General features: G+C 39.0%; 1 protein-coding gene across 2 annotated transcripts in view; it reads right to left on the bottom strand.

The window, feature by feature from the left end:
- Nucleotides 1-16,601, bottom strand: part of BMP7 (bone morphogenetic protein 7) — an 88,701-nt gene that overhangs the window by 12,095 nt on the left and 60,005 nt on the right. For both annotated transcript variants that reach the window (XM_087928962.1, XM_026697457.2), the window contains exons 2-3: nucleotides 10,080-10,272; nucleotides 385-533 (exon numbers count right to left, since the gene is read on the bottom strand). In XM_087928962.1, the coding sequence (XP_087785088.1) occupies nucleotides 385-533; nucleotides 10,080-10,272 (342 nt within the window). The remainder of the gene's footprint in view (nucleotides 1-384; nucleotides 534-10,079; nucleotides 10,273-16,601) is intronic.

Here is a 16,601-nt window from a genome sequence, read left to right as displayed (position 1 = left end):
TCCATCCTAGCTTTCTGGAGGCTGGGTAGATCAATCCCACCAATGGCTGTCAAAGGTAGTCAACCATGAGAAAAGCTAGCAGGAAGTCAGAAATCATTCTCATTCTCATTGATTTTCTGCCCTTGGTCATTCTGTTTCCCTGTTTAAGTAAGAAAATGTCTCTGAAATATTGACCAAATAGATCACTGTTGTCTAGTTCCTATTTAACGTGAGCTTATGTTACAGATAGAATTTCAAAATGCCTTCAAAACCATTCCATCCAGACTCAAATCTCCATGGGGTGAATGAAATGGTCATAAGTAACACCATGTCTAAATACAACTGGTAATTGTCCCCAGCACAAATTGTAAAAGATCTGCCAAAATGTTGTTTTCTGATACTCACCATCTATACTCTCCACTGATAGCTGTAGGCCAAGATTGTGCTGTGGATTTACCACCCAGTGATTACTAGTTGCTGTAATATCAAATACTAGCCAACCTTCTTCTTCAGCCCAAATTGTACGAGTATCAAGTAAGAACAAATCTGAATCCCTAGAGACACAAAATAAAAAGAAAATGGGAGATAACATCTTTCAAAATTTCTAGAATTAAAATTAAGATTGTGTGTGTGTGCGTGTGTGTGTGTGTGTGTGTGTGTGTGTGTGTTTGTAAGGCACATGGCTCAGTGGTTAAAGACACTAAACTTGTCAGCTGGGGAGCTGACAGCCCAAGTTTGAGATGTGAGCACAACGCAATGGGATGAGCTCCTTGCTCCAACTCCTGCCCACTTAGTAGTTTGAAAGCATGCAAATGCAAGTAGATCAATAGGTACCTCTTTGGTGGGATGGTAAAAGCATTCGAGCACCTTTGGCATATAGCCATGCTGGCCACATGACCATGGAAATTATCTTTGGACAATATTGGTTCCTTCGGTCAAGAAATGGAGATGAGCACTGTACTTAACAGTTGGACATGACTGACAGGGAAAACTGTACGTACATATATACATTTTAAAGAACAAACATGCTTAGATCACAACATGTGGTGCAGTGTAAAGAATTTTGCTTAAAAATACAATTTGCAATGAACTGAAACCATCATGCAGGAAATGTAGTTAATAATTTGTCTAAATGTAACATTATGTACAATTTCTTGAATATGAGTCCCTCTCCTCCAATATTTTCAGTTCAAATTATTTTGGCTATTGAACAAATATCTTATGAATTTATAGAATAAGCACAAGCAACCCTTGTTTAAGTTTTATTCTACTAAATATAAAACTGTCTATACAAAATTCTGAAAGCCAGGTTGAAATAATTGTTAAAGTGTGCAAAACATTCATGAAGAAGGAATCTGAGGGAGATCAACCTCAATGGCATCCAACTTTTCTTTCCTAGGATCCGGGGAATATTGACTAAGATTCTCAAGCCATTATGAGTAGAATTTTCTTTGCCTTTGCCTGTGTTTCAGATGGATGGATATGGATGGACAAAGTGACAGATGTTAGAATCTCCTATGTCACTCTTTGTCCACTGAAGCCAATGGCCAATACTGTGGAGAAACCCACAAATCCTAAAATAAATACTGGGTTATATACATCAACTGTTTTGAATGAAGATATCATCCCATCAATCCTTTCTCAATTCTATGGATTACATCATATAGCATGCCATAGCATGTCATATCATATCATATCATACTTCTGTGTCCTTTTTCATGCTCATTTTTGGAGTGCGGTGACCCACATGGTATTCTAGAGCTTAATAGTGTCCTTAATTCCCACCCTAGACAAACTGTACATTCCTCATACAATCCCATTTATAGTTAATATAGGCCACTTGGAAGTTGTAACCATTTGTGCAAGGTTGATAATTGGATACACCAACATACCAGCTTCATTTACTGATTTGCATCATCTTGCCAAATATCCCGTGAACACGTCTGCATAGATATTTGCATAACTAAATTACTTTGTGTGGGTTCCAGCTGAAGCAAAGATAAGCCCATCTGTGTGGTTGTGAAAATCTTAGGGCACTACTATCAGTAGAATGATAGTACAGGGTTTTATAGATAAAAGAAGCACCAAGCCACAAAGCATACTCATTTTTTTAAAAAGGCAGAGGTGTGGAATTGACATTCAACAAAGGACTAGAGCAACCTCAAGAGGAAGCACAAAGATCAAGCAAGAATATCATGAGGTCTGAGACAGAAGCAATATCTAGGTTACTTCTTCCTAATCTGGACAGTTACATATGCGAGTTGCTTCCTTGAACAGGGCAACTTCTGGATCATCTACAACAAACCTAAAGTTTCACCTCTGGGATTGCCACAAGACCGGATGAAGGAGAACACACAACACGACGGTAAGCACTTTCTCTTGCAAGTTTTTAACAACAGGAATATATTAAGCAAATTCAGCTGTGATCAACAGGTTACCCATTCGAAATTAAGTCTGGGTGAAGTGTTACTAAAATCAACTGAGTTTTCCTAAACAGGCTAGTAAGCTCTCTTGTTTCAGCCTTTTAAATAGAATAGAATAGAGCAGAATAGAATTCTTTATTGGCCAAGTGTGATTGGACACACAAGGAATTTGTCTTGGTGCAAATGTTCTCAGTATACATAAAAGAAAAGATACATTCGTCAAGAATCATAAGGTACAACACTTAATGATAGTCATAGGGTACAATAAGCAATCAAATCATACTAGGAAACAATCGATGTAGATTGTAAGGATACAAGTGACAAAGTTACATCATATAGTAACAAGTGGGAGGGGATGGGTGATAAGGAGTGATGAGAAGGTTAATGGTAATAGTAGTGCAGACTTTGTAAATAGTTGGACAGTGTTGAGAGAATTATTTGTTATGGCATTCGGGAAAAACTGTACTTGTGTCTAGTTGTTCTGGTGTATAGTGCTCTATAGCATCATTTTGAGGGAAGGAGTTGAAACAGCTTATGTCTGGGATGTGAAGGGTCTGTAAATATTTTCACAGCCCTCTTTTTGACTCGCGCAAGATACACGTCCTCGATGGAAGGCAGGTTGGTAGTAATTGTTTTTTTCTGCAGTCCTAATTATCCTCTGAAATCTGTGTCTGTCCTGTTGGGTTGCAGATGAAAACTAATGAGGCAATTATCATCAAGGTTTTATGGGTGTCACACTAATACTCAACCATCTGGCAGAGCAGAGGTATTCATATTTTTTGTGCCGGTAAATTCTGAAAGCACTTTACGGGCATTTTTAGGAATTACCAGGCATCGTAGATGGGATTTACCAGAAGGAAAGCAAAGGAGAATATTCCCAATCACCTGCTTTAGTTTTCTTACATGCTCTTTGCCACTTCTGCTGACCTTGTCCTATTCTGGGAAGATCATGTATTGGGTTGCAAACTCCTTATCATTTTATTTCATAAGAATGTTTCCATAGTATAGGGTATAAAGAGTCAGGAAGCACTCTTGAGACTACAGTCTTTAAATGGGGCTACAGACTTGGGGCTTGGCTTTACAGCATGGCATTTTTACATGTGGTTTTTAATTAAAAGTAATTGAGCTAAGCATGGAACCTGCCAAACGTGAAGAACAGATCCTCTGACATACCGGAGGACCAAAATAACAGAGGAATAACGTTTTTATCTCATCAGTTCCATTATAGTTTCATGCTGGCCCACCTGAAACCCATTCTAAATATTCAGGTTTCTAGGTGTAATAGAAAGTCCATCGGATTTTTTAGAAGAATATTTGGATATGTATGGAAGAGATGAACAATGTCCTATTTTTTTTATAAAAAAGTATACACAATAAATTCTGAAAATATAGAATCAGAAGGTGGAACCCTACATCTACCATAATGAGGTTATTTTATGTACACTGAAAGCATTTGCATCAAGACAAATTCCTTGTTTGTCCAATCACATTTGGCCAATAAAAGTATTCTATTCTATTCTATTCTATTCTATTCTATTCTATTCTATTCTATTCTATTCTATTCTATTCTTTGGTTATCTTCATGCTTTAACAAATCAAACCCCAAAACATGAGGCATTTTGAACACCAATTCACTTTCTAACAGCTTCCTAGATTTTAACAGAAATCATTGTAGTATCTTCCTTATTCCATTCTGACACATTGCTCAATTTAGCAGGAAAGAAACCACTTGAAGAGAAAGCCAAAAGAAAGATACTGCTAGAGTGCTGTTCTAACTGCTAAAGCATACCTGACCTTAATTTTGGGGGAACGATTATTTTCAACTTAATTTGACTTTTGGACAGGTTATAATAATATAAATACATGCAATGATAGTCTGATGGCCTTTTTAAAACAAATAAAGGCCAATTACAGCTGTGTTGCAAGGCTATGCACACACGCACACACACACACACATTTTTCTTAAGTTTTCGCGGGTATTTTTATGTATGGTATTCAGCTTTGTTCAGGTATTTTCCCACGTCATTATAGTGGTGCTTTAAAAACACCATTATAATGACGTGGGAAAATACCCAAACAATATATAAGCTATTCTGGATCAGACTAACAATCAGAATGGTTTTCCATATCCTGTGAAGCCTCCAGATACCAAGACATAAATACCCAGAATTTTCAACTAGTCTAATCATTGTTGATTGCTGCAGGCTGGATGATTACTCTAAATATTTTATAATATTTAAAAGCTACTGTCCTCTATCAATGAGGGGAGGTATGGCTTGGGAGGATTTGGACTGAAAATGACAATCTGACACTCCCCCCCTCAGTCTGATGGGTTATAATCTCTAAAAGCAGCTAAAGGCTTTCTGGGATCAGGCCCTTTGCTTCAAAACCCCGAGAGAAGTACATTTAATAGGGAAAGAATAGATAAAACTATCAGGATTGGTTTCATTTTTAAAATTACTTTTAGTGCTGTTTTGTTTAGTTGGAAATTCTACCTTTAGTCTTCCCTTTGACTCCCTGTATTGTTATGAGTATGGTACTCTGTGTAGAGGTCACTAGCACCATGAACTTTAGTTGGGCCTGAGAAAAAGACTTATTTTAAAACTGAGACTTATTTTAGAAGTGAGAAAAATAGGTCTCCTGCTCTGCTTCATTCAGGTTCCAGCTGAATGAGATCTCTAGGATTATATCCAAAAAAATGATGGACAGTCACAAGATGGCAGCAGAGAGAGATGCTTTTCTATGCTTCTGATCCATGTCATGTATCCAATTCAGATCAAGAACATGAAATGATAATTTAAGTATCTGCTTTCATATCCAGGCACCCTAGGACTCAGATCTGTCTGTCTTTCTATCTATCTCGATGTCCACCCATTTTTAGGACTGCCCATCTCCCTCACAACTCTGGATAATTAGGGCAGAGATGTCAAGCTGATCTTTGAAAAGCTTTTGTTACATTTTATGACATTGATCCTCATATAACAGCCAGCTACCAGAGGGTGTTTTTTTTTAGGGAGCTGGGGAAATGTTCCGAGTTCCCAACTGAAAGATTTTCTGTAGATATTCAAGCACAAGATAAAGTAATGTGATGTAATCAATCTGATCAGCAAATCTGATCAAGATGAAAATACTTAACAATTTAAAAAGTACTTTCCCTAATAAAGTCCTAATCCTCTGTGTCCTCAATGAATTGCACATTTTTTATCTTTAGAGAACTTTTTCTGCACCTGACAATTGCTTCTCCATTTTCAAAAGAATCCTAGTGTACTATAGAGATGTTACATCCACCGCAGAATGCATATTCAGGTAATCTGGAGGACAAGGACTAACTCTTGAACGGCAATCTTGATTTAATAAAAAGCCTATCTTAAGACAAGATCTTAAGATCATAATCTCGTGGGGCTTGTGGACAAATCTGAAATTATGAAAGAGACATTCTTATAAATGTCTGCCATGATTGCTCATTACTTTATAACAATTTTATTATATATGTGAGGCCCAGAAACATTCCTGGAAATGAATTGTGCTTCAGGCTAGCAATCTGCTTTATGGCGTGCTATCATTTCACTCTCTTTTTAAATTAAAATCGTATTTTAGACAAATCAGATAGCATAGCCAGCCTCCGGGAGCCCCAAGGTGTGTAAGCAGCATGTGGAAGACCCGAGTGTGGCTGCATCTTAGAAAGACTGACTATGGTACAGCAGCCAGCCACTTTTCAAGAAAATGTGGCAATTATTTCTGATCATCTCATCAGAGTGCCCCCACTAAAACAGTTGCTGGCTGCTAAAGTCTTTCTGAAGACTTATGGTTTTGAGAATATTTTGCACTGCAAATGGAACAAAAGTGTAGTGTATATTCTTAAAATAAATACACACACGAGACAAGGAACTCCATGTCAGCCCTTCAAGGCAGGCCACCCTAAGAAACAGACGCCACAAGAAATATTAGAATTTTATTTTATTATAGTGACAGAATCTTAAAGGTTTGGCAGCCTTATTCTTCCCTCCCTCTTCTATTAAGGCTGTCAAGATGGAACAACCTTGATTTTCTTTCTCATGCTTCCTTGTTTTCCTGTTAATAATATTTTATTAACAATTGCCACTGACCTTCTCCAAGGTCATCTATGAGCTTCTCTAGATTTAAGAGTAACAGTAGTTAGTTATAAGGGTAAAAACCCCAATTCTACCCAATCACATCTGGCCTCTTCATAAATTATCTGTAAGATAACAAGTAAGACATCTGCATGAATTCTGCTGTCAGACAGAGCAATCTGCTAATTGATCAAGGACATTCTTCCATATTCCTTGGGCGGTCTTTTGAAAATTGGGGCATCAAACTCTCCCTTCCCTTTGACAGAGTCAACTTAGAAACAAACACAAAGCTTTGTGGCTTCTCTACCACGTTGTACCAAGTCCTCAATGCTTGTCAGCCAGGCTCTAACATTGAAATTCATTGATGAGCTTTCAAATCAAGGATCAATAACAGGAAGCATGGATGACAAAGCACAACACTCAGCCTTAAACGTTGAGATCTGATGTGGAATTTCCAGGGTTTCATTTGACTTGCTTGATTTGACCATCTTCTATTACTCACAAACCTACTTCATGAATGTTTACTTTTGGGGGGAATGGGGCAGACACTTCTTGAAAATTACAACTTGGGTTAACCTTATATGGGAAAAAGCTACCCCTCCCCCCTTTTCATTTCAATTCCCTTGTTGAAATGAAGGCATGGCATGGCTCAGAGCAGGCCATGAGTCAGCTGTACAATGCATCTGTTTTCCTGCAGTTACTTAGATTCTTATGTACACAACAAGCCTGGAGGGAAACCCTCTCAGGAAGAGAGATCAAAGGGAATCATCTTTCCCACACTTATTTGGAACTTTTCTGTCCTGGTATCAGCAGCAATAGTGGATTAGCAGCCTTGGAAGAAGAGTGTCCATTTTATGGAAGTCATTTCGAACTAAATAATTTGTTTGCTTCATCTCCTATTTTTAACCCCAAAATTAGACTTGATTTATTGTTTATTCAGGATACTAAACAAAGATAAATTAAAAAGGAAAGTTATGCCAATTAATACATTGAATATCTGCCTGCCTACTTACTGTGGTGGCACAGTGATTAGAATACAGTATTGCAGATTAATTCTGCTGACTGCCAGCAGTTTGATTCTCGAGGGCTCATAAAGCACTGTGAAGTAATGTCTAAATGCTATGATATCTATCTATTGATTTACAGAAGACATGTGTCTTGTTTAGAAGTAAACTGTAGGAAGGTTTGAGCAGCATAGCCTACTCTTACCTCAAAGGATTTCTCTTTGGAGGAAGATTAGAAGCTCCTGAGATACCTTCACTATAACCCCCTAAATGGAATAGGCAGCTCCTGTTTATTTAGAGGAGATCCTTCACCTTTGTTTCCCGAGACAGCTCTTTCGGTGGGATAAAATCAATAGCAATACCAATTAGACTTATATACCACTTTACAGTCCTCTCTAAGCAATTTAGAGTCAGCCTATTGCCCCCACCAATTTGGGTCCTCGTTGTACCCACCTTGGAAGGATGGAAAACTGAGTCAACCTTGAGCCTGATAAGATTTGAGCCTGATAAGATTGCAGGCAGCCGGCAGGCAGCAGAAGTAGCCTGCAGTGCTGCACTCTAACTACTGTGCCACCTGGCTCAATGGGATGCCCATCATCAATGGGATGAGGGGCAGCAAAAGAGATGGTAATAGCTAGGCAAAGGAATACCCTGTGGTGTTAGCTAGTTTGATAATGAAACATCTGCAAGAAAACCACCAACGAAGGCAAATATCAATGTCTCAGGATAATGTTGCAGGATCCAATCTGGGTCCATCACAAGGACCAGAAGTTTAGTCTTCTGAACTTTCAGACTTGTGCTACAGCTGAATGAGGATGCACTCTAGCATGAATCCAAACGCTTGGAAGATTAAGCCTCTAGGTCCTCGTGATGGACCAGATTGAAGCCTGCAAAACCACCAAGCTCAGAGAGCACCAACGGCTTCAAAGGAATGCTCTCTTGAGAAACAAATTGGCATGAGAGTTATTCATCAGTGGCAACTCTACAAAAGCTTCTCTTCTGATCTCCAGTTGAGCATCTTAGCTGCTGATACACTGATGTTGACCTTCGGCCTAGCTTTAGAGTCTGCTTACAGCTAGACCTTTTGTTTGAACTCCTGAATGAACTTTAGATTGCTTACTGGCTCTGATATAAGTAACTGATCTGAAAACCTGACCGGGTTACAGAACAGACACAACAAATAGCTAAAGTTTCCATCCATATTTTACATGCCACCAACCACATCATTATTAAAATGTCTTACAGGCATTGCAACACTTCAAGTAAACAGAATCATAGAATCAGATGGGATTGTTGTTTTCAGCAAGTCTAGAGAAAAGAAGGACATGATAGCAGTCTTCCAGTATTTGAGGGGCTGACACAAAGAGGAGGGGGTCAACTTATTTTCCAAAGCACCAGAAGGCAAGACAATAAACAATGGTTGGAAACTAATCAAGGAGAGAAGCAACCTGGAATTAAGGAGAAACTTCTTAACAGTGAGGACAATTAACCAATGGAACAGCTTGCCTTCAGAAGTTGTGGGTGCTTCATCACTGGAGGTTTTTCGAGCTGGACAGCCACTTGTCTGAAATGGTATAGGGTCTTCTGCTTCAGCAGAGGGTTGGATTAGAAGACCTCCAAGGTCCCTTCCAGCTCTATTCTGATTGGCTCCTCGGTGTGGGACACACTGACAGATCCTCTGCTCAAACAGTGACGGCGTGTCTACACCTATCTGGATAATTGATTCCGCTATCCAGTATCCAGTGCTCTGTTACTATTTTCTAACTTTCAATTGGAAATTGCTTTCCTATATTTAAATCTATCTTTGGAATGTCACTGCTAAAGTCCACCATATTAAGCCATCCTCAAGAAGGGTAAGGAATTTCAACATGATTCAGATAGGAGGAGATCCTGCAACTCCGGCCATTCGGATAGGCTGAAAATAAGACCATTCTGAAAGTTTAGCAAAATGAGTCCTGTTTGGCAAGCCATGGAGGAGGAACTCAGTGGAGCTGAAGCAACAGAGCCACCAAGCTGTCTTTTACTCTGCATGGAATGGGCCTAATCTTACTACCTATTTCATAAGCAAGTTCCACATTAATTAAACCAACTGCTCTTCAAAGGCTTACACCTCAATTCTTGATTAGTACTTCAAAGCTAAATACATTAAATACACAAGTGTAGTTGCATTTTAAGGGGGATAATTAAGTTGAACAGAAACAGCCTCTGGAAGTCAAGTGCTAAAAACAGAGTTTCCATATCATCTCAACAAAGGAAGTTTCAGAAGATCTCTTCACACATTCAGCCCTGAGTCTTTAGATGAGGAGATACTAAATAATAAGCATCACAGGCATACACACTCTCTCTCATCTCTCTCTTTCATCTCTCTCTTTCTCTTTCATCTCTCTCTTTCTCCCTCCCTCTCTCTCTTTCTCTCTCATCTCTCTCTCCCCCTCATCTCTTCCCCCTCTCTCTTTCCCTTTCTCCCTTTCTCTCTCTCTTTCTCTCCCTCTCCCTCATTACAGGAACTACTGAATTATATTTCATTCTACAGTCTCTTAGGTTTCCAGCACCAACTCAAATGAGGTCTTTTAGTCACTCACCTTCCTGGATGTTCTTGGAGGACCTGGTAGACACCGATTTGGAATGTTTCATTATCAAAACGTTCTCTAATGTAGTCCTTGTAAATTCGAAACTCAGCTGCAGTTACTGCTTCACCCTCGGGGATCCTAGAGAGATCAAATCGGAACTCGCGACGATGACTGCGCTGATGATAAAACTCCTTGTCATGTTCCACTGCAGAAAGAAAATCAAATTATTGGCTCCAATAATTTTTCAATGACCCATAAAATATCCAATGGCAGAATTAACATCTATGCATTCACAAAGAAAATGCCTGGTAGAAAAGAGAATGTATCCATGGGATAGGAGGATATTACTACTCACAACACATTTTAAATCTTTGCAGAAACTTTGCGAAGTACTGGTTATTCAAATTAGATGGACATGCCAGATGTTGGGAAGGATCTGTTCACTCTTGCTCCCTGACTGAGAAACCAAGCCAATCCAGTCTGAATTTCAGACTCATATACCCTAAGCTAAAAAATATACAGTACAATATAGTACCTAGTACAATATCTATGTACAATATATACAATACAAAGTACAATATAGAGGATGATAAACCAGATATACATTACTGATCATCTCCGGATCTCCTGTAGACTTTAGAATATTGCTATTCCTAACAGTGGGCAGACAGAAATGGGTTTAATTGGTCCATCTTAGTATCCGCTCTCACTGAAGTTTCTGGGAGGGCATTTAGCAGGGTAACAAACTTAAGGTTCAGGGGCCGGATCCAGCCCATGGGGTGTGTAAATCTGGTCCATGGGGCCACCCTGGAAACAGTGAAGGACTGCCTGTGGTTCCCCTGCCAGCAAAGTGGAGCTCAGGACGATTGTAGGGGGCCCTCCTGAGCTCCATTTTCACTGACAGAGGGTTGCAGGAGGCTGTCGCAGCCAAAAACAGAGCTCAGGAGCCCGTTTTTGCTGGCAGAGAGCTCAGGCCAGCACAGGTGCCCCGACATGAATGACATCAAGCTGGGTACGCCCACTCTGGCTACATCCACCCTGATCAAATACAACCCTGATGCGGCCCACAACGAAATTGAGTTTGACACCCCTGGCATATAGGGCACACCAGCTTTTCTAGTTAGATTTTTTTTTCAACCACCAGATAGAATCCAAAGGAACTCTGGAATTATTATTATTATTATTTAATTAACATTGGGAGAGCACTAAAATGAGGCAGAACCACAATTGATGATGGTACTTAACTAGTTGTGGCTGATCTCAAGAAAACTAAATAGGGTCAGCCCTGAATACTTCTTGGAGAAAAGGGATGTGAGAAATCTCAAGACTAGAGTGGGAATTTAAAAAAAAAAACATACTGGAAAAAGGAGGTGAAGGAACACACCACTTCATTTTTTTTTTTTTGCCAAGAAATCTTTCTTCAGGCAACTCATGCTTAAACTATGGAATTTGCTTCTATAGATCATGGCCATTAACACAGATGGCTTTAAAATGTGGTATCACTCCATAAACACTCTCATGTTATTCTCCATAAATTTGTCTCTCAACAGTTGTCTGATGACAGATGAATCATATGTATTGGAAAAAGTAATAGAAACAATAACCAAAGAATTTCAACAATTGCTATGATTCAAAAACAACCTTTTTCTATAGGAACAGTATTCAAACTCTTTGCACGGTTCAGGCCATGTTGTTTCTATCTGTTCTTTTTTTGTGTGCAATCAATGGATCAGTTACCATAGTTTATTTTTCTGACTGGGTGAGAACTAACTTTCATACCAGCTACTAATCACGAGAGCTATGCATTACCCCCAATTACCATTTCCCTCAGTCTGCACTCAACTTCTGACAACTCATGATCTTCCCACAAAGTTTTCTTAGCAACAGTAAGGAAATAGTTTCCCATTGCTGCTTCTGGCATTACTCAGGGTAATCTTATTCTCAGGATGACTTCTATTCAGGCCCGATCCTGCTAATATTTTCAGCTAAGACAAGATCAACCAGGTGCTGCCACCTGCTGAGACAATATGACTCTCCATATAGTTGTTGGAGTGATAATTGAGTGTATTTTCTTGTGAATTTCCACATCAATATTTATTATTATGGTTGGTGGCACAGTCAGCCAGATAGTTAGACTGAATTTGGCATTTTTATGCACCTATCAGGTTCTTCCCAAGGAGTTAGGGGTAGGCAGATGTTATTGTTCGATAGTGTCAAACATATTGTCACAGGATGTAAGCTGTTCCAAGGTAAAGCTGCCTTTTGCAATTGACTGATGGTGATTTTGTCAATATTGGTGCTATTCTAGTGGTGCTTCCAATGTTTTGAGATCACACCCAAGGCACCAATTACTATTGCTACTAACTTTGCTTTCTTTTGCCACAGTTGTTCTATTTGCTGGTCTTTGTATTTTGTGTTTTTTTTCCCAGTTCTTTCTCTAAGATGATGATTATTATTAGTGGAATACAAACAACTGCAACACAATAAAAATACAGTTGTGGTTATACTGTGAGAAAAAAAAATCTACATTCTTTTTTTTTTTAAGAATAGAATTCTTTATTGGCCAAGTGTGATTGGACGTACAAAAAATTTGTCTTGGTGCAAATGCTCTCAGTGTACATAAAAGAAAAGATACATTTGTCAAGAGTCAAGAATCATAACGTGCAACACTTAATGATAGTCACAGGGTACAATAAGCAATCAAATCATACTAGGAAACAGTCAATATAAATCGTAAGGATACAAGCGACAAAGTTACAGTCATACGGTTACAAGAGGCTGTATTCTCATCAATAACTGGCAGCCCACTGTTAAAAACCAAGATGCTTGACTACATAGGCCTTTAAACTAATCTAATATTGTTATATTGCTAATCCTCAACTTACAACAGTTCATTTCGTGACTGTTCAGAGTTACAATGGCACTAAAGAAAGTGACTTATGACCATTTTTCATTTTTACCACCTTTATAGCATCCCCATGGTCATGTGATCAAAATTTGGACACTTGGCAACTGACACACATTTATGATGGTTGAGTGTCCCATGTGATCAGCTTTTGCAATCCTTTGACAAGCAAAATCAATGGGGCAGCCAGATTCACTTAACAACCATGTTACTAACTTAACGCTTGCAGTGATTCACTTAACAACTGTGGCAAGAAGGGTCGTAAAATGAGGCAAAATTCACTGAATAAATGTTTCACTTAGCAACAGAAATGTTAGGCTCAATTGTCATCGTAAGTCGAGGAGTACCTTTTCAACCAGAGTTGTTGAAAAGCCCTTTTAGGCACAGAAGCTGCTACACATTCAGGAATGCATTCACCAACAATCTCTATGTTTAAACTAAGCATAAAGATGGATCTCAGTCCAATCAGTAGGAGGCTGAACAGCCCTATCATGAAGAAAAGATTGAAATAACTTTTAGACCAGGTCTGTCACACTCATAGCCCGCAGGCCAGATGTGTCACGTGCTGGCCATGCCCACACTCAGTTTAGCAAAAGGAGAAAACATTGTGATAAGTCTGACACCCCTGTTTTAGACTGTTAGCTTCATCTAGCATACTAGTAACCCCAGGTACCTGTAAGTATCACTTAGCAATTTAGGCAAACATGCATTTTTCCTAACTTCTTTTTTTACAGAAATCACTGAGGCACAAGCGAGGTAGCACTTAGATTTATATACCACTTCACAGCCTCTCTAAGCAGTTTACAGAGTCAGTATATTGCCCCCAACAATCTAGGTTCTCGTTTTACCAATCTTGGAGGGAGGGAAGGCTGAGTCACCCTTGGGCCGATGAGAATCGAATTGCCGAACTGCTGGCAGCCGGCAGTCAGCAGAAGTAAGCTGCATTGCATTCTAACCACTGTGCCACCACAGCTCTCAGGTAATCAAGTATGGTTGGCTAGACCGTGCACCAATGCAAGGAAAGTATAAAAACAGACATATTTGATGCTATTTTCATCTAGTAAGGGGACCATAGCTAACTGTATAAACGGTGTGACTCATATAATATAAACTGTTGCTTCCCATGATTTTATATTATAATCAGAAATGAATAATGGTAAACCTGAAGGGCATGTTGATTTTAATATTTTTGTTTCATCTGAAGTTCTCTATGTGGTTTTTTTTCTAATTCCTACCTTACATAAAGGATAGTTATCTTTAAAAACTGCATCTATGAGCAATGAAGTTACTCATCAAAACCCAAATCTATGTATCCAAAGTAAAATAGACCACAAGTTGTGGTCCATAATATTGCAGCTGCCAATCTTCAATGGTTTTTTTTTTTCATTATTCTGTAAGCCTTGCCCAAGCCTTGCCCTTGGTGCTCTTCAACATTTTGGACAAGAAGCAAATCACCCTAATTAGTACAAAAAATGCAGGAGATAGTAGATTTGGACTTCAATACATTTACATGGTATTATTTGTAAAAAAAAAAAACCTGCTATTTACCAACAACCTTAAATATAGTATATATAAATTCCTCTACACCACAATAACTGATTATGCTTTCCACAATAATCATCTCCAGAGGTGGTATTCAGCAGGTTCTGATCAGTTCTGGAAAACCAGTAGCAGAAATTTTGAGTAGTTTGTAAAACCAGCAAATACTACCTCTGACTGGAGATTTTACAATACCCTTCCCCTGCCACGCCCACCAAGCCACGCCCACCGAACCAGTGGTAAAAAAAATTGAATCCCACCACTGATCCTTCTTATGTCCCAAAGATGTTTATTTTTTCCAAGAAGCAACTAGACTTTCTGGTTTTCCTTTGAAGATGTTTCACTTCTCATCCAAGAAGCTTCTTCAGCTCTGACTGGATGGTGGAGGAATAGAAGTCAGAGCTGAGGAAGCTTCTTAGATGAGAAGTGAAACATCTTCAAAGGAAAAACAAAAAGTCCCGTTGCCTCTTGGGAAAAAAAAGCACCTTTGGGAGAACCATGATGTGGATGACGGAGAATCTCCCTAGACATCCCTTCTGGGTGTTCCAGGTTTGAATACAATTATTATCAATTAGGTTTATTATCTATTAAATTTGACTGCTGTGGAATTACTCCTATTCTGAACACTTAACAACAAAATGCAATCCTATACAACGTGATTTTTAAAAATATTTCTATCCAGGCTCTTAATGGCAGAAAACGATTCTCAACTTTTAACTAACTTGACAATTAGACTGTCACAGGGCACTTTTTCAAGGTACTGCCAAATCTATCATTTAATGATCTAACTTAGAATCTTCCCAGGTAATAGAATAGAATAGAATAGAATAGAATTCTTTATTGGCCAAGTGTGATGGACTCTGTCTTGGTGCAAATGCTTTCAATATACATAAAAGAAAAGATACATTCGTCAAGAGTCAAGAATCATAAGGTACAACACTTAATAGTCATAAGGTACAATACGCAATCAAATCATACTAGGAAACAGTCAATAAAAGTTGTTAGGATACAAGTCACAAAGTTGCAGTCATACAGTCACAAGTGGGAGGGGATGGGTGATAAGGAGTGATGAGAAGATTAATAGTAATAGTGTTGTGGGAATTGGACAGTGTTGAGGGAATTATTTGTTTAGCAGAGTGTTGGTGTTCGGGGAAAAACTGTTCTTGTGTCTAGTTGTTCTGGTGTGCAGTGTTCTATAGCAATGTTTTGAGGGTAGGAGTTGAAGCAGTTTATGTCCAGGATGTGAGGGGTCTGTAAAGATTTTCACAGCCCTCTTTTTGTCTTGTGCAGTATACAGGTCTTCAATGGAAGGCAGGCTGGTAGCAATTGTTTTTTCTGCAGTCCTAATTACTCTCTGAAATCTGTGTCTGTCTTGTTGTACTGATATCAGACTGAGTGGTCTGTGTTACCCGAGGTCTCCTTTCAGAAGACAGAGACAAAAATCACTCCAAAACTTTCTTCATTCATTAGGATTTCCTCAAAGATAAAAGGAATAGTCTGTTTCTGGCTCCAATTCAAGGTGTTTACGACCATTAAGGCGCTACACGGTGCCAGTTTATCTACAGAAATTCTATTACATCAGCCCATCCCACTAGGCTAGGTAGGGAAGGTGTGTTGTGGAATTTATCAGCCCCCAAATTCCAACTGGTGGGTTCAGGAAGAGATCGTTCTCTGCCATTTCCCCCACCCTCTGAACACCCCCGGTCTGAGGTAAGGTGGGCCCTCACTCTCTTGGAAAAGTGAAAAATAATTTCTCTGCAGCCTTATTTGGGGCACACAGAGAAGCATGCAGGGTTAGCACCTTGAAAGGCCTCTCCCTCCCTTTTAATCAGTTTTTAACATTCAATTTTAATCATCTTTGCCTCTTTTTAAATGTTATATACAGGTAATCCTCAACTTACAACAAATTCTCATCACACCCGAGTAAAGATCAGAGCACAAGTAGACTAAGTCCTTCCACATGCTAGAAGGAAAGGAGAAGTTTTGGGGCGCTGAATCTTTTAACAATGCTTCCAAAATCAGAACCTTTTTATGACTACAGGCAGTCCTCAACTTCCAACAGTTCATTGAGTGACCATTCAAAGTTGCAA

This window comes from Pseudonaja textilis, chromosome 3, assembly GCF_049901715.1.
Source record: "Pseudonaja textilis isolate UNSWEBS1 chromosome 3, rPseTex1.2, whole genome shotgun sequence".
Taxonomy (NCBI): Eukaryota; Metazoa; Chordata; class Lepidosauria; order Squamata; family Elapidae; genus Pseudonaja; species Pseudonaja textilis.
The sequence above is the reverse complement of the archived record's forward strand: the minus strand, read 5'-3'. Positions and strand labels throughout refer to the sequence as shown.